The sequence below is a fragment of the Pecten maximus genome, chromosome 12 (genome assembly GCF_902652985.1).
Source record: "Pecten maximus chromosome 12, xPecMax1.1, whole genome shotgun sequence".
NCBI lineage: Eukaryota > Metazoa > Mollusca > Bivalvia > Pectinida > Pectinidae > Pecten > Pecten maximus.
Window position 1 is genome coordinate 27,110,207 of NC_047026.1, and position 18,370 is coordinate 27,128,576.

The window sequence follows — 18,370 nt, forward strand, 5'->3', positions numbered from 1 at the left end:
CATTTTTGTGTCTGCTTTCAATTTTCTTGAATGATGTAGGTTGTACATAATAACCGATTTGCAATTCATTTTATTATTTTCAGTCTCCCTTTGTACCAAGGCGCTGCTGCATTGTACATCGTTCCGCTGATAGCGATACAATCAGTGGATCCTACCAGATGCCTCATACCAGGTGAGAAACACATTCGAGGGTAGGGCAACCAAATTGTTCCAGATGATCTCATTAATATCATGATTTTAAGCTCACCTGGTCCGAAGGACCAAGGTGAGCTTATGCCATACCGTGGCGTCCGCCGTCCGTCCGTCGTCTGTCGTCCGTCCGTCAACAATTGACTTATTTGACTTCTTCTTCATAACCGCCAATTGGAATTTGAACAAATTTGATCTGAAGCATCTTTATGGGTAGGGGATTCAAAATTGTACAAATTGTGGGGATGACCCTCTGGGGGCCTGAGGGGCGGGGCCAAAATGGGTCAATATAGCTATATTGATATAAACGACTTCTTCTCTGAAACTGAGCAATGGATATCGCTCATATTTGCCTGGTAGCATCACTATGGGGTCAGGATTCAAAATTGTACAAATGGTTGGGCTGACCCTTGGGGATCTGAGGGGCGGGGTCAAATTGGCTAAATTGATATAAATAACTTCTCTGAAACCGAACAATGGATATCGCTCATATTTGCCTGGTAACATCACTATGAGGTGTGGATTCAAAATTGTACAAATGATGGAGCTGACCCCCCAGGGGCCTGAGGGGCGGGGCCAAAAGGGGTCAATTGGGCTATATTGACATAAACGACTTATCTGAAACTAAGCAATGGATATCGCTCATATTCGCCTTGTAGCATTCCCTTGGGGTAGGGATTCAAAATTGTACAAATGACGGGGCTGACTCCCCTGGGGGCTGAGGGGTGTGGTCAAAAGGGTAAATTTGGCTAAATGATATAAACAACTTCTCTGAAAGCATGCAATGGATATTACTCATATTTGACTGTGAGCATCCCTTTGCGATCGGGATTCAAAATTGTACAAATGGTAGGGCTGACCCCCCTGTTAGCTGAGGGGCGAGGCGAAACGGGAGTAAATTTGGCTAAATTGATATAAACAACTTCTTTTCTTAAACTACGTAATGGATATCGCTCATATTTGACTGAGCATCCCTTTGGGGTTGGGATTTAAAATTGTTCAAATGGTGGGGCTGACCCCCGGGGGTCTGATGGGGCGGGGTCAAAAGGGGTCAATTTGGTTAAATTTATATAAACAACTTCCTCTCTGAAACGAAGCATAGGATATTGCTCATATTTGACTGGTAGCATCCCCTTGGGGTCGAGATTCAAAATTGTACAAATGGTTGGGCTGACCCTAGGGGATCTGAGGGGCGGGATCAATTTGGCTAAATTGATATAAACAACTTCTTCTCTGAAACCATGCAATGGATATAGCTCATATTTGACTGTTAGCATCCTTTTGGGGTAGGGTGGTCAAAAGGGGTCAATTTTGACATTTTTAGAATTACAATACAAGAGGCCCATTGGTCCTGTATCGCTCACCTGGTTTTACAGCAAATTTGCAGTTGATTGAGGTCATTTCTACAGATACTATGCTGATAACCAATTTATTCAATGCAAATTATTGGCCTAATATCGGGTCTTGGTGACTCCTGGCTATCACAAGATTTAAAATATTTCACCCCTGTGACCTTGAATGTAGAACAATGTCATTCATTTGAACACACTTGGTAGCCCTACACCCCAGCATGCTACAGACAGGCCCAACCTCAAGTGCCTGAGCCTTTTGGTGTTTGAGAAGTTGTTTGAAGATGTTCGCCTATTTGACCCATGTGACCTTGAATGAAGCTCAAGGTCATCTATTTTAACAAACATGGTAGCCCTTCACCCAAGCATGCTACAGGCCCAATATCAAGTCCCTGGGTCTCTTGGTTATTGAGAAGAAGTTGTTTGAAGATTATAGTCTATTTGACCCATGTGACCTTGAATGAAAGTCAAGGTCATTTATTTGAACAAACTTGGTAGCCCTTCACCCAAGCATGCTACAGGCCAAATATCAAGTCCCTGGGCCTCTTGGTTATTGAGAAGTCGTTTGAAGATTATAGCCTATTTGACCTATGTGACCTTGAATGAAGGTCAAGGTGATTTCTTTGAACAAACTTGGTAGCCCTTCACCCAAGCATGCTGCAGGCCCAATATCACATCCCTGTGCCTCTTGGTTATTGAGAAGATGTTGTTTAAATGAAAAAGTTGACGCCGCACTACGGCATAAGCTCAATTGCCCTTCGGGCAGGTGAGCTAAAAACCATTATACATGTACCCATATGACATGCGTATGATATATTGACACAGCAATACCAGCGACAAATATACTTTAATAAGCATTATTCTTGTTTCATATCTCATGAAACCAGGTGAGCGATACAGGCCCTCTGGGCATCTTATTAGTTTATATTTTCCCTTACTTTTCTCAAAAACTGGTTTAATTCCAAATCTCTCTTGAAACTGCTTCACTTTTGACCTTTAGTTGCCCTGATCGTTGATTGAAATAAACCAAAGTGAAAGTAAAAGTGGTACTTGCTGCAAAATGCTTGTCGATCAGCTCTAACGTTGGCGATAACAAAAGGTTAACTCATTATTACAATAATCAAGGCTAAAAAATAGCAGTGTTCTATCGATGCTATAACACCATATCTCCCCGGGATACATTCATATGTTACACACACTCGCAAAACAGAAAAAGTGGAATGTTTACTGTGGGAAACAGAGTTTGTCCCTACCTACTGTTGAAAACAACAAGTTCGTCCCTAACGCTATAATATTTTCTTTGGTTTGGTTTGGTTTATTTTGTTTAACGTCCTATTAACCGCCAAGGTCATTTAAGGACGATCTCCCGTGCGTGCGACATGCATGCGTGTGCGTATGTGTGTAACCCTTGCCAATAAGGAAAATCAGTAAAAAAGAAGAAAAGAAAAGAAATAAACATGTCAGGTTGATATCGTATTTACTCGTTTGTTTCTACACTTGCATTATCATCACATGGCATTGAATGATGTGAAGATGTTTATTTGCATTATTATCACTGAATGAGGAGGAAATTTATCGTGTATTTACAATAAAGTTACTAAAAGGTATAAATATATGGAATAGGCATTTTCACGAATTTGTTATTTTTCTTTTCATAAATAGAAACACAGCTTTGTCATGTTTTGTTTTGCACAGAAGGTACGTCTTCATCAAGTAATAACAGCATCGTATCCTATGGTGTAACGGAGCACCCGGCTTTAAATGTTCTGGCTATGACAAAGATAAGAGAGGTATGTTCTTATATAACACACGATACAGAACCACCGCAAAATTTCAACATTCATATCTTTATATTGATATTCAAAGGACAAGGACACTATTTGAAGTCTTTTAGAAATGACGTATTCTGGAAGTTATCCAGATCATTGTAGCAATTGTAGGATGTCATACTTCTCATATATATTAGGGCTGGTTTTAGTAGTGAATCCATCTTTATCCAATGACGAGCGAGTGTACTAGTTTCAGTACGTGATGTTATAAAGATGTGGTTGGCCGAGTATATATCTGGTAGATCGAATGCGATTTTCACTTAATTCGACATTGTATCAATACTTTCGTGTTAACTGCTTTCAATTGATCAGTCCGTCTAATGAAAAATCACACAGATTAGTGGTTTAGAGTATTAGCAATTGAATGCATTGTCTATTGCTTCAAATGAACCGACAGATGTCTGGCAGTCTGATGGTAGCGGGAATCGTTCATTTTGCAATAGGAGCAACAGGTTTGGTTGGACTGGCCCTCAGAATTATCGGCCCTATCACCATAGTACCTACAGTGCTCCTGTCTGGCATTTACCTGTCCAGGGCGGTCACTAGGTTCAGCAAAACTCACTGGGGAATAGCATTTGCGTAAGTATCGACCTTTTTTGTCCCCCTGTTTTAAGTTTTATAATTGAGATTGTGCACAAATCTTGTCAATTATGCTTATTTTACAATTGCGAAACAAGTTATATCAACTTATATTAATCACGCCTGTTGGCCCGGATGGAAGCCCGCGAGTGTGTTACCACTGTGCAACCCGACCACCATGTACATGATTATGTGATTGCTTTAACAAAAATTGTTTCGTTATTATTCGAGGTGTGCGGGAGGTGTTCTGGAAATTTGATTAATTTAATAAATTGACAATCACTCTCAATTTTGTTTGGTATTATATATACATGTATATCTGCAACATATTTATAAAAACATCGGTGTATTGCTGTTCAATTCTAATCTAACTCAGCGAACACGAATGAATATTTTGTAGCGTAGCGAGGATAATAGATTTTGTGTGATCTTTGGTGTATATCCTGTATATTTTCTATTCTAATTTGCAGTGGGAAGGACGACTTACTTCCCTTGCATTGTAAAACATTGGTAGAGAACCATATATAGTTGCATTCCCTTGGTTTTCCAAACGAGGCTACACGACTGATCACACAAGGAAACACCAGTGTACATGTACATTAATTTTTGTCATCCACACTCCTTTCCCTGAATTGTGATATGTTTTTCCTTTAGTTTGACACCTTTTTCTTGGGTTTTCGATTTTGTCAACTGAGACCATGTCCATTTGCTGGTTTGCAACCTTTTTGCTACGGCCTTACCTATACTGGAGGCGAGGCCTGGCAGGGCCTTTTTTGGTGCGCCACTTTTCTTCGAGATGTTTTTTTTTATGATTGAGATTGTGAATGATAATGTGATAGTTTTAACATGAATTGTTTCGTATTATTCAAGGTGCCCAGTGGTGTTTTCGACATTTTAATCATGCGATAAGTTGATAAACACTATCAATTTTGTTTTGGCATTACATTTTCATGTATATTTTCAACATCTTTAGAGAAAAAAAATTAGCTTCTTTGGCAGCCGGTGTATTGCTTTTCAAATCTTATCTAACCTTGCAAACAAATAGCATTTGCGTAAGTATCGATAAGCAGAAGGAATGAATTGAAAAACCGGCGAGGGGGTTTCGGAAGGTTTCCTGCCGAAATTAGGTATGGTGTGTAAAAATCAGGAATAAAACGTTCAAATTTTGATATATATATTTTCATCCCTATAATTAAATAAATAATTGATTTACAATCCATAGCTTTAAAGATAAACACAGAAAAGGGAATAGTACATTTCAACTTACATTTTTTTTCTCTAGAACTGCTGCAATGGCCATTACAATGTCGATTTACCTAAGTAGAAAGAACATGCCAATACCAACATGGTCAAAGCAGAAAGGCTTCCACTGGACACGATACCCGCTCCACCAAATGTTTGCTGTAAGTGTTTTGTTTATGCATAAATGTACAACAGTTTTTTTTATTGTTTGGCTGTCCCTTGGCAAGACAAAGCATATAATAATGGTAGTTGCTACTCTTGCTTAGCGCTCATAATTTTTGAAGTGGAACGACTCGTTTGCTCGATGTAAGTATAATGTATCCGGTCGGTTGAATGAGGTACAATCTAATTAAAATCTAGATGTTCATTCTCACTACGTTATAGTCCAGTCATTTTAGCCTCAAAATAGGGCTAAAATCAAACTATTTGCAACAGAATTTATTCCATGTAATTTTGAAAGTTCAGTTTTCATAGAAAATTCTATAAAAAAATCTACATCCCTATAAATTGAGGAAATGTGTTAGAATTGGTTTTCAAATCACCATGTAGAGGGCAGCAATTATACATAGAAATTGGGGGGTAGGGGTAACATTTATTGTATAGGTAAAATATTGTTTGAATAATTTCATCAAAATGATATACCAAAGGAACGATAATTGTTCAATGCTTTTATTATGTAAAAATAATAACGGTTCTAATTCATTATGACGTCATAACAATATTGAATTATCTCCCCTTTGTCAAAACGTGATTTTCGATGTCATTACCATAAAGATATTCTTTTTATCCATTTTTTTCCAAAGACACCTCATATTTTGGTACATATGATAAAAACACATTCCCTAATTATCAAGTGAATATAATCTCAATGGTTTCAGTAGTATAAAGCTATAAATAAAATTGTATAACATGACATATATCATGTTTTTATGTTACTTTTCTTTAAAATATGGCGGGATAGTATTTCATATATCACTCTACTTACGTGTCATTGAAATAAAGGAAACCTGTATGATAATTTTGCAATTCTACAAAATGATAAATGTATTGTTAGAGCTATAAAAATGATACCTACACAAATATTAAGTTAAAATATGATGTCATTAAAGCGTTGATATTTCCTCCCATTGATTGATAGCCTCATTGTGGCTGAAACTTCCAGGAAGAGCAGAACATAATGACTCACCAAGTACAGCGACTGTATTACGTAAATCCAAAATCTGTATTGCCTTTCCTCCTGCCTTTCTGCAGTCCGACCGGAAGTAGATGTTGTTTGTTGCATGTTTATCAAAGTGATAACAAAGCAGAACAAATATATCTGTGTCGTCACCAATAACTTCAACGTTCTGTAATCGTGCACAATTTAATGCAGTCTTGACGATAAGAAGATCAGCGTCACCAAGGGGAGTCAATGACAGTACACCCGGCTTCCTGTAGTTTGCTACCAAGTTAGTAGATAAACGCCTGCTTGTTCTCCGCGTTCGCCAAAAACAGTTCTTTCTTTGCCCTACAAGGGGTAGTTCCTGTGAAGTCGATCTTTGTTGACGATTTACCCTTAATTTAGCTGCTGCTTCAATCACAGCTTGCTTTTCTAGATCAGAGTTGTTTCTGGGAGTTTGATAGAACTCTCTTAATATAGATTTTGCTGTTCTCCTGAGCGGAATGACATCGGATTTGCCAGTCATGTCTGAAACAATTATATCCTCCTTAAAATGACCTATTAGCATCTTTTTTCATATATATGGGACTGTATGCATGTTCTCCGCATATTGGTTTGATTTATTTTGTTTAACGTCCTATTAACGGCTAAGGTCATTTAAGGACGGCCTCTCGTGCGTGCGACATGCATGTGTGTGGTGAGTGCGTATGTTTTTTGGGAGGCTGCGGTGTGTTGTTGTCAAGTCTCCTTGTGATAGGCCGGAACTTTTGCCGATTTATAGTAACCTCACTGAAGCATACAGTTGAGTGTAGACTAAAGGTTACACAAAGTGCACTCCGAGTGCAATCCGTTTGGAATCGGAGTGCACTCCGTTTGGACTCCAGGTAAACTTGGAGTGCACTCCGAGTGCACTCCAAGTTTACCTGGAGTCCTTTCAGGCCCCAATCCGACCTGGGTTCACATGTATCACATGTACCTGTAACCAAGTACATATATACATAATGTTTATAGATAGATATATACTCTTATACATTAAGACTCCTTAAACATGTAACAATAATAGATGTGTTACTGTTTTATCTTTGTATATATTATCTTATTATTTTGTTGGTTCATTTTTAGTTGGTTAACTAACAGCATCTAATATAATTGATTTTTTCTATTAGTTAGCCCTATATAAAATGAATAAATCTGGCACTTCGTTGAAAAACGTATGATAGCATTCCTTTGATTTTTTGAGTTTTAACAAGCCACGTCAATTAATAGAAAATTGGTAATAAACAAAAATGTATTTGGCAAGTTGGTTGTGGTCTCTCAAAATGTAGAGTTTGATTGTGTACTGGAAATACTTGTAATACTTGTGTACTCGAAGTACTACTTTTTTAATATTTCAAATAATTTTCTTCCAACAGTTTATATTTATCTTAAAGCTGACAGTGCAAGTTAAAAAGCATCCCATTGAGATTAAAAAAAAATAATACATGTACAGCTTTCCAAAAATCGTTTCCGAGACAATCCCCAGTTATGGTAGTGTCGTATCTAAGGACGGGCAGACATTTTTCTTTTTTGTTCCGCGTGGATACAACCAAGCCGCCGCTGCTATAAAAAGAACGTGCTTCGTCACACTCACATTCACTCTAACCTCAGCTGTTCACGGTGACACATCTGTATCACCTACACTATATCTGTACACCACGTGACCTACAACTGCATTCGCGAACGAAACCAAACAGAAGCACTTACCTGTAACCTGAGCAGAAAGATGGTCAGTGTCTCTCAATTATCTTTCAAATCTTGTTGGAAATAAAGTCTCCAAATAAATGCTGGAAAATGCATAACGAATTAATCCCAAATACTCTATCCATCTTCTCACGTGTTTTTCGTGGGTGCAGCCATTTTCATAACAAGTAAACAGTCCGAGGAGTTCCGATTTTTACTCGCATCTACACTAGCACTCCTCGGATGTATTCCTATTGTCTACACTAAACTAGGGCTGTTGTTCACTAGTGCGGTTTTATCACGCTTTAATTGCGTTATGACACGTGCACAAATAATACGAAGACACGGAAAATATTTCGATGGAAACTATGGATATAATACTGTAACAGTTGTAAAGTTGTTCTTGCTGCATATCCCACTGGAAAGACTCGGGTAGGAATTTATGCATATTTACTCTGTTTATAATTTCATTAGGTGCATGTTTTGTTGAGGCCCAAATATTTTGTATTGTCAATACTTTTTTTTTCTTTTATTGTAAAATAAAATATATATGTATATATAAAGTTACCTCTTCAAATTCCATATTCAAGTTCCGCAATTGCGTACAATGTGAACAAAAACTCATTGGCGTGTGTATTGAGAACGTATACTATGTATAATGGAGAGATGTGTCGCTATGCGCATGTATCGATAGACTGATACTTGTCTCAAGTTGGTTGGTTGGTTAGTGGTTTAACGTCTCCTTCCACTGCGTGCGTGGGCTGTGTTCAGGCGACGTGAGGGGGCCGGTGGTCGAGTGCCTCCGGTGCCTGTGTCCCGCTCAGGTGAGTCTTGTCCTATCCATCCGGTACGTCCACAGGGCCGGACATCTCCCTGGGACGGACATGGGCGCGGCTAGGTGGTCCTTCTCGGTCCGATGTCGAACTCCATATGTCTTGTCTCAATGAACGCACGCGCTTTTATAGCGGCTCGTATCCACGCATAACAAAAAAAGAAAAATGTCTGCCCGTCCTTAGATACGACACTACCATAATTGGGGGATGTCTCGGAAACGATTTTTGGAAATCTGTACATGTATTTTTTTCCCCCCATCTCAATTGGATGCTGTTTAACTTGCACTGTCAGCTTTAACATACAATACAAAAGAAAGTGGTTTTTTTTTGTATCACCTTGATAGCATATTCCGGATCCTTGGTTTGGTTTGGTTTATTTTGTTTAACGTCCTATTAACATCTAAGGTCATTTAAGGACGGCCTCCCGTGCGTGCGGTATGTATGCGTGTGTCGAGTGCGTATGTGTGTTATGGGAGGCTGTGGTATGTTCGTGTTAAGTCTCCTTGTGATAGGCCGGAACTTTTGCCGATTTAAAGTGCTATCTCACTGGAGCATACTGCCGAAGACACCCAGCAGCACACCTCACCCGGTCATATTATACTGACAACGGGCGAACCAGTCGTCCCATTCCTAATTTGCTGAGCGCTAAGCAGGAGCAGCAACTACCATTTTTAAAGACTCTGGTATGTCTCGGCCAGGGGACAGAACCCAAAGCCTTCCTCACAGGGGCGAACGCTCAACGAAAGGCCAAAAGTGATCCAATGTCTAATTTTGATTTACAGTTTAACATCAGATTGACTTACATTTCTATTTGGTAAACCAACTATTTTTTTGTTATACCTGCCTTCATTAAATCCAGGTCATACATGGAGTTCTTTTAACAGTTATATAAGATACAATCTCCTCCCAAGTTGTTTGTGGTCTCTCAAAATGTAGAATCTGAATGTGTGCTCGAACTATCTTGTTCTCAAAGTACGACTGTTTTTAATATTTCAAATACTTTACTTAAATCAGTTTACATTTATCTTAACATTCAATACAAAAGAAAGATGTTGTTTTTATCACCTTGATAGCATATTTACAGTTTAACATCAGACTTAAATTTCCATTTGGTAAACCAACTTTTTATTTTACCTGCCTCATTAAATCTTGGTCATAAATGGAGTTCTTTTAACAGTTATATAAGATACAATCTCTCCCTCCCCCCCCCCCCCCCCCCCCCCCCCCCCCAGACTTCCAGGTCAATATTTACCTGTATATCAAGCGTGATTACAGGGGTGTGGAGAAAAGACAGACTTACACTGACCCCAATAATGACCCCGTCCTCCAAGTTGACCTCATAAGGTGTGAAGATCTGGACAGGTGTACACACGTTCATCTAACTAGATAAAGACCCCCTTAATTGTTAGATGGAAACTGGTCATCACACCTTACCTTTACCTAGCCCGAGATTCCTCTGGCCCCGACACCATGTCTGGGAACTCAAGCTGACCTATACCAGGGTCATATAGAATATAGGTACAGACTTGTGACGGTCGATATCTGACACTTTTGAAATGATATGATTGTCCATTCCTATTACAGTATTATTAAAACAGTTATAAGTCATTATTATAAAAAAAAAACAATTGAAAGAAAATAATATATATTTCAAACTGGTAGCATTACTTTATGTCTTTGATATTACAAGAGGCCCATGGGGCCTGTATCGCCCACCTGGTTGGATTTGACCAAATGTCAAAATAATGTTCATGTTCAATTTGTTAATACATATACAAAAATGTACTCTCTGAAAGACCATATGGATAATTTTTACACCATAATGGTGTTTAAAGAAACTAAGTCCCTTAGGGTGGGGAAACCCTTTGGCCTATTTTTACATAAGAATTGTGTTTATCCCTTAATGCCCAGCGATACTATACATAGTTATGCGATTGAGGGTCACAGTAACCATTTATGCAAAATCTGTTCCCCCATCACCACGGATGTTTCTGACCAAATTGGGTTCAAATCCATTTAAAAACTCAAATCTCTATTTCCCCTATTTGGCCCCTCCCTTCAGGCCCCTTGGGGGTCAGAGTCAATATTTATATAAACTTTCTTTCCCCCTTCCCCTAAGGATATTCCAGACCAAATTTGGTTCAAATCCATTCATAACTTTATGACTAGTAGCGATTTAAAGGAGTAACCCTATTTCCCCTATTTGGCCCCGCCCCTCAGGTCCCTGGGGGTTCAGAGTAAAAATTTATACAAACTCTGTTCCTCTTCTGCCAAGGATGTTCCTGACCAAATTTGGTTCAAATTCATTCATAACTTTATGACTAGTAGCGATTTAAAGGAGTAACCCTATTTCCCCTATTTGGCCCCGCCCCTCAGGCCCCTGGGGGTTCAGAGTAAAAATTTGGTTCAGAGTAAAAATTTATACAAACTCTGTTCACCTTCTGCCAAGGATGTTTCTGACCAAATTTGGTTCAAATTCATTCATAACTTTATGACTAGTAGCGATTTAAAGGAGTAACCCCTATTTCCCCTATTGGACCCCGCCCCTCAGGCCCCTGGGGATTCAAAGTAAAAATTTATACAAACTCTGTTCACCTTCTGCCAAGGATATTCCTGACCAAATTTGGTTCAAATTCATTCATAACTTTATGACTAGTAGCGATTTAAAGGAGTAACCCTATTTCCCCTATTTGGCCCCGCCCCTCAGGTCCCTGGGGGTTCAGAGTAAAAATTTATACAAACTCTGTTCATCTTCTGCCAAGGATGTTCCTGACCAAATTTGGTTCAAATTCATTCATAACTTTATGACTAGTAGCGATTTAAAGGAGTAACCCTATTTACCCTATTTGGCCCCGCCCCTCAGGCCCCTGGGGGTTCAGAGTAAAAATTTGGTTCAGAGTAAAAATTTATACAAACTCTAGTTCCCTTTCTGCCAAGGATGTTACTGACCAAATTTGGTTCAAATTCATTCATAACTTTATGACTAGTAGCGATTTAAAGGAGTAACCCTATTTCCCCTATTTGGCCCCGCCCCTCAGGCCCCTGGGGGTTCAGAGTAAAAATGTATACAAACTCTGTTCACCTTCTGCCAAGGATGTTCCTGACCAAATTTGGTTCAAATTCATTCATAACTTTATGACTAGTAGCGATTTAAAGGAGTAACCCTATTTCCCCTATTTGGCCCCGCCCCTCAGGCCCCTGGGGGTTCAGAGTAAAAATTTGGTTCAGAGTAAAAATTTATACAAACTCTAGTTCCCTTTCTGCCAAGGATGTTACTGACCAAATTTGGTTCAAATTCATTCATAACTTTATGACTAGTAGCGATTTAAAGGAGTAACCCTATTTCCCCTATTTGGCCCCGCCCCTCAGGCCCCTGGGGGTTCAGAGTAAAAATTATACAAACTCTGTTCACCTTCTGCCAAGGATGTTTCTGACCAAATTTGGTTCAAATTCATTCATAACTTTATGACTAGTAGCGATTTAAAGGAGTAACCCTATTTCCCCTATTTGGCCCCGCCCCTCAGGCCCCTGGGGGTTCAGAGTAAAAATTTGGTTCAGAGTAAAAATTTATACAAACTCTAGTTCCCTTTCTGCCAAGGATGTTACTGACCAAATTTGGTTCAAATTCATTCATAACTTTATGACTAGTAGCGATTTAAAGGAGTAACCCTATTTCCCCTATTTGGCCCCGCCTCTCAGGTCCCTGGGGGTTCAGAGTAAAAATTTATACAAACTCTGTTCACCTTCTGCCAAGGATGTTCCTGACCAAATTTGGTTCAAATTAATTCATAACTTGATGACTAGTAGTGATTTAAAGGATTAACCCTATTTCCCCTATTTGGCCCCGCCCCTCAGGCCCCTGGGGGTTCAGAGTAAAAATGTATACAAACTCTGTTTCCCTTCCCCAAGGATGTTCCTGACCAAATTTGGTTCAAATTCATTCATAACTTTATGACTAGTAGCGATTTAAAGGATTAACCCTATTTCCCCTATTTGGCCCCGCCCCTCAGGCTCCTGGGGGTTCAGAGTAAAAATGTATACATACTCTGTTCCCCTTCCCCCGAGGATGTTCCTGACCAAATTTTGTGAAAATCCATTCAATACTTTAGGACTAGTAGCAATTTAAAGAAAAAGTTGACGGACGACGGACGACGGACGCTGCACCATGGCATAAGCTCACCGGCCCTTCGGGCCAGGTGAGCTAATAATGGAAGCATATATAGAGTATTAGAGGCCAATATGTAAATCAACATATATTAGTATAATTTTCATGTTTGAGTTAAATAAATACTTATCAAACATTCCATACACCAACTGCAGCTGGCCTTATGTCATTTTTTCAAAAGTTTGAACATTTAACTTTATGATTTTATAATTGGCTTGAACAACCATTGTGCATTCATGACCTGTATATAGTACATAAAATGTATGAGTGACACATATCATGATAGATATTGACTGAATTGGAATAGAAAACGATGTAGTTCCAACAGGTCAGTTTTACAGGTAAATGGTACATAGGTTGCCGTGTCCAACTGGCCTGAGGTTAATTGTACCTCAGGCTCTATAATCTTATTTCCTGGACGAGAACAATGTGTACTAATTACGGAAAAAAGGCTATAGGTTGGTTTTGGGAAACGGTGAATTTACATTCATTATACCATTTGGAATTACTCTTGATTTTTTTTTGATTTTTTTTTTTTTTTTTTACTTTAATCTCTTTCTTTACAATTAATTTTTTAAAGCAATGTCTTTATATTTTTGAATATAACAAGATAAGAACTGCATCATTTCTTAATTTGATTTGCATTAATTTTTTCTGAACTTATATCATTCAACATTGTACCTCTACATACCGGACACCTTCATAAACCGGCCAATACGTTTGGTCCCAATGACTTACGGTTTAGACAGGTTACAATGTAATAAGAAACAGCTTATTTTTACTTTCTAATTTCAGTATAGAATGACTTCAATTCAATAGAGGTGGTCTTCCTAAACATGTCAACCAATGTGTTAACGGTTTTACAACTTATCTTGACATTTCCACCTTAATTACTTATTTCTTAATTACATGTTCGTTTTAAAAGTTGAATTGAAGAGATTAGTTAAAGATTGATTAAAGGATCAATTTATACAGAAATGGTTTGATGATATTACTAATTCATCAAAAGGACAAACATATTCTATATTTAAAACTCAATTTGGACAAGAAAAGTATTTATTAAATTTTAATGAAAAAGATAGAATAATTATGTGCAAATTTAGAACTTCAAATATTAATTTACCTATAGAATCAGGAAGATGGCTTGGTATACCCCGTAATGAAAGAATCTGTAATTTGTGTCAATCTGATATTGGAAATGAATTTCATTATTTATTTAAATGTGAATATGAATATGTGAAATTGTTGAGAGAAAAATATATACCAAAATACTACTACACCTATCCGAATTATGACAAAATGAAAGGAATGTTTCAAATATTTAATGTTAAAACTTATTTGAAAATTTGTAGATTTGTTGAGAAGTTAAGTAAATTAATTGCAAAGTAATATTTACTCCTTTACCAAACCATGCTCCTCAATTGTACTTGTACCATTACTTATATTGTTATGTACTTATATTATACATGTATACATTTTATGAATCTCATATATGTAAATCTCAGTACGCCATGTTGTAATATTATATACCATGTATGACCTCTTGTTACACACGTCAGTGTGTCAGAGCGAACAAATAAAACCTTGAAACCTTGTAATTTTGCTCTGATTAAGGCCTCTCAAATGAAGAGCAACAATCCTTTCCTTCAAGTCAGGAGATAATCTTACTGTTCTGTTAATTGCCCTGAGGTTATAACACTGAGACCCTGCTTTGCACAGCTTCATCATTTGAAGCCATACAGTGACAAAATTGACACAGGTATATCTGTGAACCCAGGACAGTACCTGTAACTGGCTCCTAAAACTCACCTGGCACAGTTCTCAGGAGTGTCAGGCCGGAGTCAGTCATGCATGACCAATAATAATAACAATTAAGCAGATACTGTCATTCATTGTGGGTAGTCCAGAAATACATAGTGTGTACGTTATGTCAGAACATTAATTTACCCAGGTAATGCTCGTAAATATGTACAGTTGTAAATGTATATTTTTCTAATGATACATTTAAATATATAAACTCAAATGATTGTTTATTTTATAATTACTTGCTTGAACTGAGTACATATATGTAGAGAATGTCTTCTTAAAAAAAAACCACATAATTCATTAAATACCGTAAACTTTCAATACTTTGAATAATCAATAACATAATATAGATACATTATCTAAACTTCCTTTACATGATATATGTACAGTAATAAATATTCTAATTGAAATAATTTTTAAATTCCTTAATAAAATGAAATACAATTTACTTACATCTTAATAAAATATGAAATAATAAGCAATTAACTTTCATAGAAACCTGATTATAGCATAAATTGTATAACTGTCTTTTATGGATCTTATAAATATAAATTTAATATGTAGGCATTATTACCATGTATTAACAATAAAAGAAATATTTCTAGTAGACTAAACAAATGTTAATAGTAATATTAACAGAACAAAAGTTATTTGTAAAATTCTATTTATCTATATGTAAATTATATTAAAAGCATCAAAGTATTAGTATATATATGATATAGTCTGATTATAGAACTGGGGTATAGGCATGGTGTCTTATAGGACTCCAGGTAGACTCGGAGTCCACTTGGAGTGCACTCCAAGTTTACCTGGAGTCCAAACGGAGTGCACTCGGAGTCCACTTGGGTGTAACCTTTAGTCTACACTCAACTGTACTTCCGAAGACACCCAGCAGGACACCCCACCCGGTCACATTATACTGACAACGGGCGAACCAGTCGTCCCACTCCTAATATGCTGAGCGCTAAGCAGGAGCAGCAACTACCATTTTTAAAGACTCTGGTATGTCTCGTCTAGGGGACAGAACCCAAAGCCTTTCTCACAGCGGCGAACGCTCAACTAAAAGGCCAAAAGTGAGGCATTGTCAAGGGAGACATTAGGAAGAAGAAAGTTGGAACTATTAACAGCTAAGGTCATTTAAGGACGGTATCCCGTGCGTGCGACATGCATGCGTGTGGCGAGTGCGTATGCGTGTTTTGGGAGGCTGCGGTATGTTCGTGTTAAGTCTTCTTGTGATAGGCCGAAACTTTTACCGATTTAGTTTGGTTTGGTTTATTTTGTTTAACGTCCTATTAACAGCTAAGGTCATTTAAGGACGGCCTCCCGTGCGTGCGGTGAGTGCGTACGTGTTTTGGGAGGCTGCGGTATGTTCGTGTTAGGTCTCCTTGTGATAGGCCTGAACTTTTTCCGATTTATAGTGCTACCTCACTAGAGCATACTGCCGGAGACACCCAGCAGGACACCCCACCCGGTCACATTATACTGACAGCGGGCCAACCATTCGTCCTACTCCCAATATGCTGAGCGCTAAGCAGGAGTAGCAACTACCATTTTTAAAGACTCTGGTATGTCTCGGCTAGGAGACAGAACCCAAAGCCTTCCTCACAGGGGCGAACGTTCAACTAATGGCCAAAAGTGAGGCATTGTCAAGGGAGACATTACGAAGAAGAAAGTTGTTCAGAAAGGAGAGAAAAGATAAGATCCCAAATTTAGTCGCCTCTTACGATCATGCAATGGGGGCAGCAGGTACAATTCTTACGCCCTACCTGCAGGGCAATTTACCGATTTATAGTGCTACCTCACTGAAGCATACTGCCGAAGACACCCAGCAGCACACCTGTGCCGGAACGCCATGATTATATATTGAATCTTTGTGGTGCACATCCTTGAATCCCAGGTCGGCGCTAAAGTCATTACCTGCCTTTGATGACGTCACCACTTTTTGCGAAGAATTTTATTTTTTAGCAGACGACACGTCTTTTTGAATCTTGTTGAGAATATATCCGATCTTATATCGCGTGTCGTGAGACAATATCTGCCCTTGGTGTCCCTACAGCTTCTTACGGTGTTACGGTTGATGCTTTGAATTAAACATTAATGGTACCCGTTGTCTGTCTACCCAAGTTATTCTTCACGCATAAGAGATGAGGGGCAGAACAACACCCCACCCGGTCACATTATACTGACAACGGGCCAACCAGTTGGTTTGGTTTATTTTGTTTAACGTCCTATTAACAGCTAAGGTCATTTAAGGACGCACTCCCGTGCGTGCGACATGCATGCGTGTGGCGAGTGCGTATGTGTGTTTTGGGAGGCTGCGGTATGTTCATGTTAAGTCTCCTTGTGATAGACCGGAACTTTTGCCGATTTATAGTGCTACCTCACTGAAGCATACTGCCGAAGACACCCAGCAGCACACCCAATCCGGTCACATTATACTGACAACGGGCGAACCAGTCGTCCCACTCCTAATATACTGAGCGCTAAGCAGGAGCAGCAACTACCATTTTTAAAGACTTTGGTATGTCTCGGCTAGGGGACAGAACCCAAAGCCTTCCTCACAGCGACGAACGCTCAACTAAAGGCCAAAAGTGAGGCATTGTCAAGGGAGACATTAGGAAGAAGAAAGTTGTTCAGAAAGAATAGAAAAGATAACATCCCAAATTTAGTCGCCTCTTACGATCATGCAATTGGGGCAGCAGGTACAATTCTTACGCCCTACCTGCAGGGCAGGGGCCAACCAGTCGTCCCACTCCAAATATGCTGAGCGCTAAGCAGGAGTAGCAACTACCATTTTTAAAGACTCTGGTATGTCTCGGCTAGGGGACAGAACCCAAAGCCTTCCTCACAGCGGCGAACGCTCAACTAAAGGCCAAAAGTGAGGCATCGTCAAGGGAGACATTAGGAAGAAGAAAGTTGTTAAGAAAGAAGAGAAAAGATAAGATCCCAAATTTAGTCATGCGGATATACCAAGACAGTCTTTTTGGTAGGTCATCATGATATAACTGAAAGGAAAGAAAATGGAAATGAAATTAAATAAAATTAAACAAAATTGAATAAAATAAGTGATGAAAACAAAGAAAAGAAAAGATTAAGAACTACAGTTAATATATGTAATTCAAAAAGTTTAAAAGCTGTTGTTTGTGCTAATAAGTTTACACCTACGCCCTTTATCTTTTATAGTGAAATTAATATTAAAAATCATACATTTATTTGATTCACTAGGCAGGGAATCATGTTTGTCTTTTTAAATACTATTTTAGTTGTAGTTCTGGATTTGTATTTTCATATGCATATTAATTATTCATCTGCACACAATGTACATTGTATTATGTGTTTATACTAGCTTCAAACGCGAAAGCCTAAACATGTAATTTTTGAAAAGGCAGTCATACTCAGATATAGGTGAGCATGTCTAGAATCAATCCATAGGTCATTGTGGAAGATAGCACATTTTATTCTTTTTTTTATTAAAATTATCCTTAGACAAAACAATTCAT

The 18,370-nt window shown here is 38.4% G+C and overlaps 1 protein-coding gene across 1 annotated transcript in view; it reads left to right on the forward strand.

Annotated features, from left to right (window-relative positions):
- The window catches only part of LOC117340032 (solute carrier family 23 member 1-like), a 38,828-nt gene that overhangs the window by 3,234 nt on the left and 17,224 nt on the right, over nucleotides 1-18,370 (forward strand). The window contains exons 3-6 of the mRNA XM_033901780.1: nucleotides 84-172; nucleotides 3,234-3,328; nucleotides 3,765-3,946; nucleotides 5,229-5,349. Coding sequence (XP_033757671.1) covers nucleotides 84-172; nucleotides 3,234-3,328; nucleotides 3,765-3,946; nucleotides 5,229-5,349 — 487 coding nt within the window. The remainder of the gene's footprint in view (nucleotides 1-83; nucleotides 173-3,233; nucleotides 3,329-3,764; nucleotides 3,947-5,228; nucleotides 5,350-18,370) is intronic.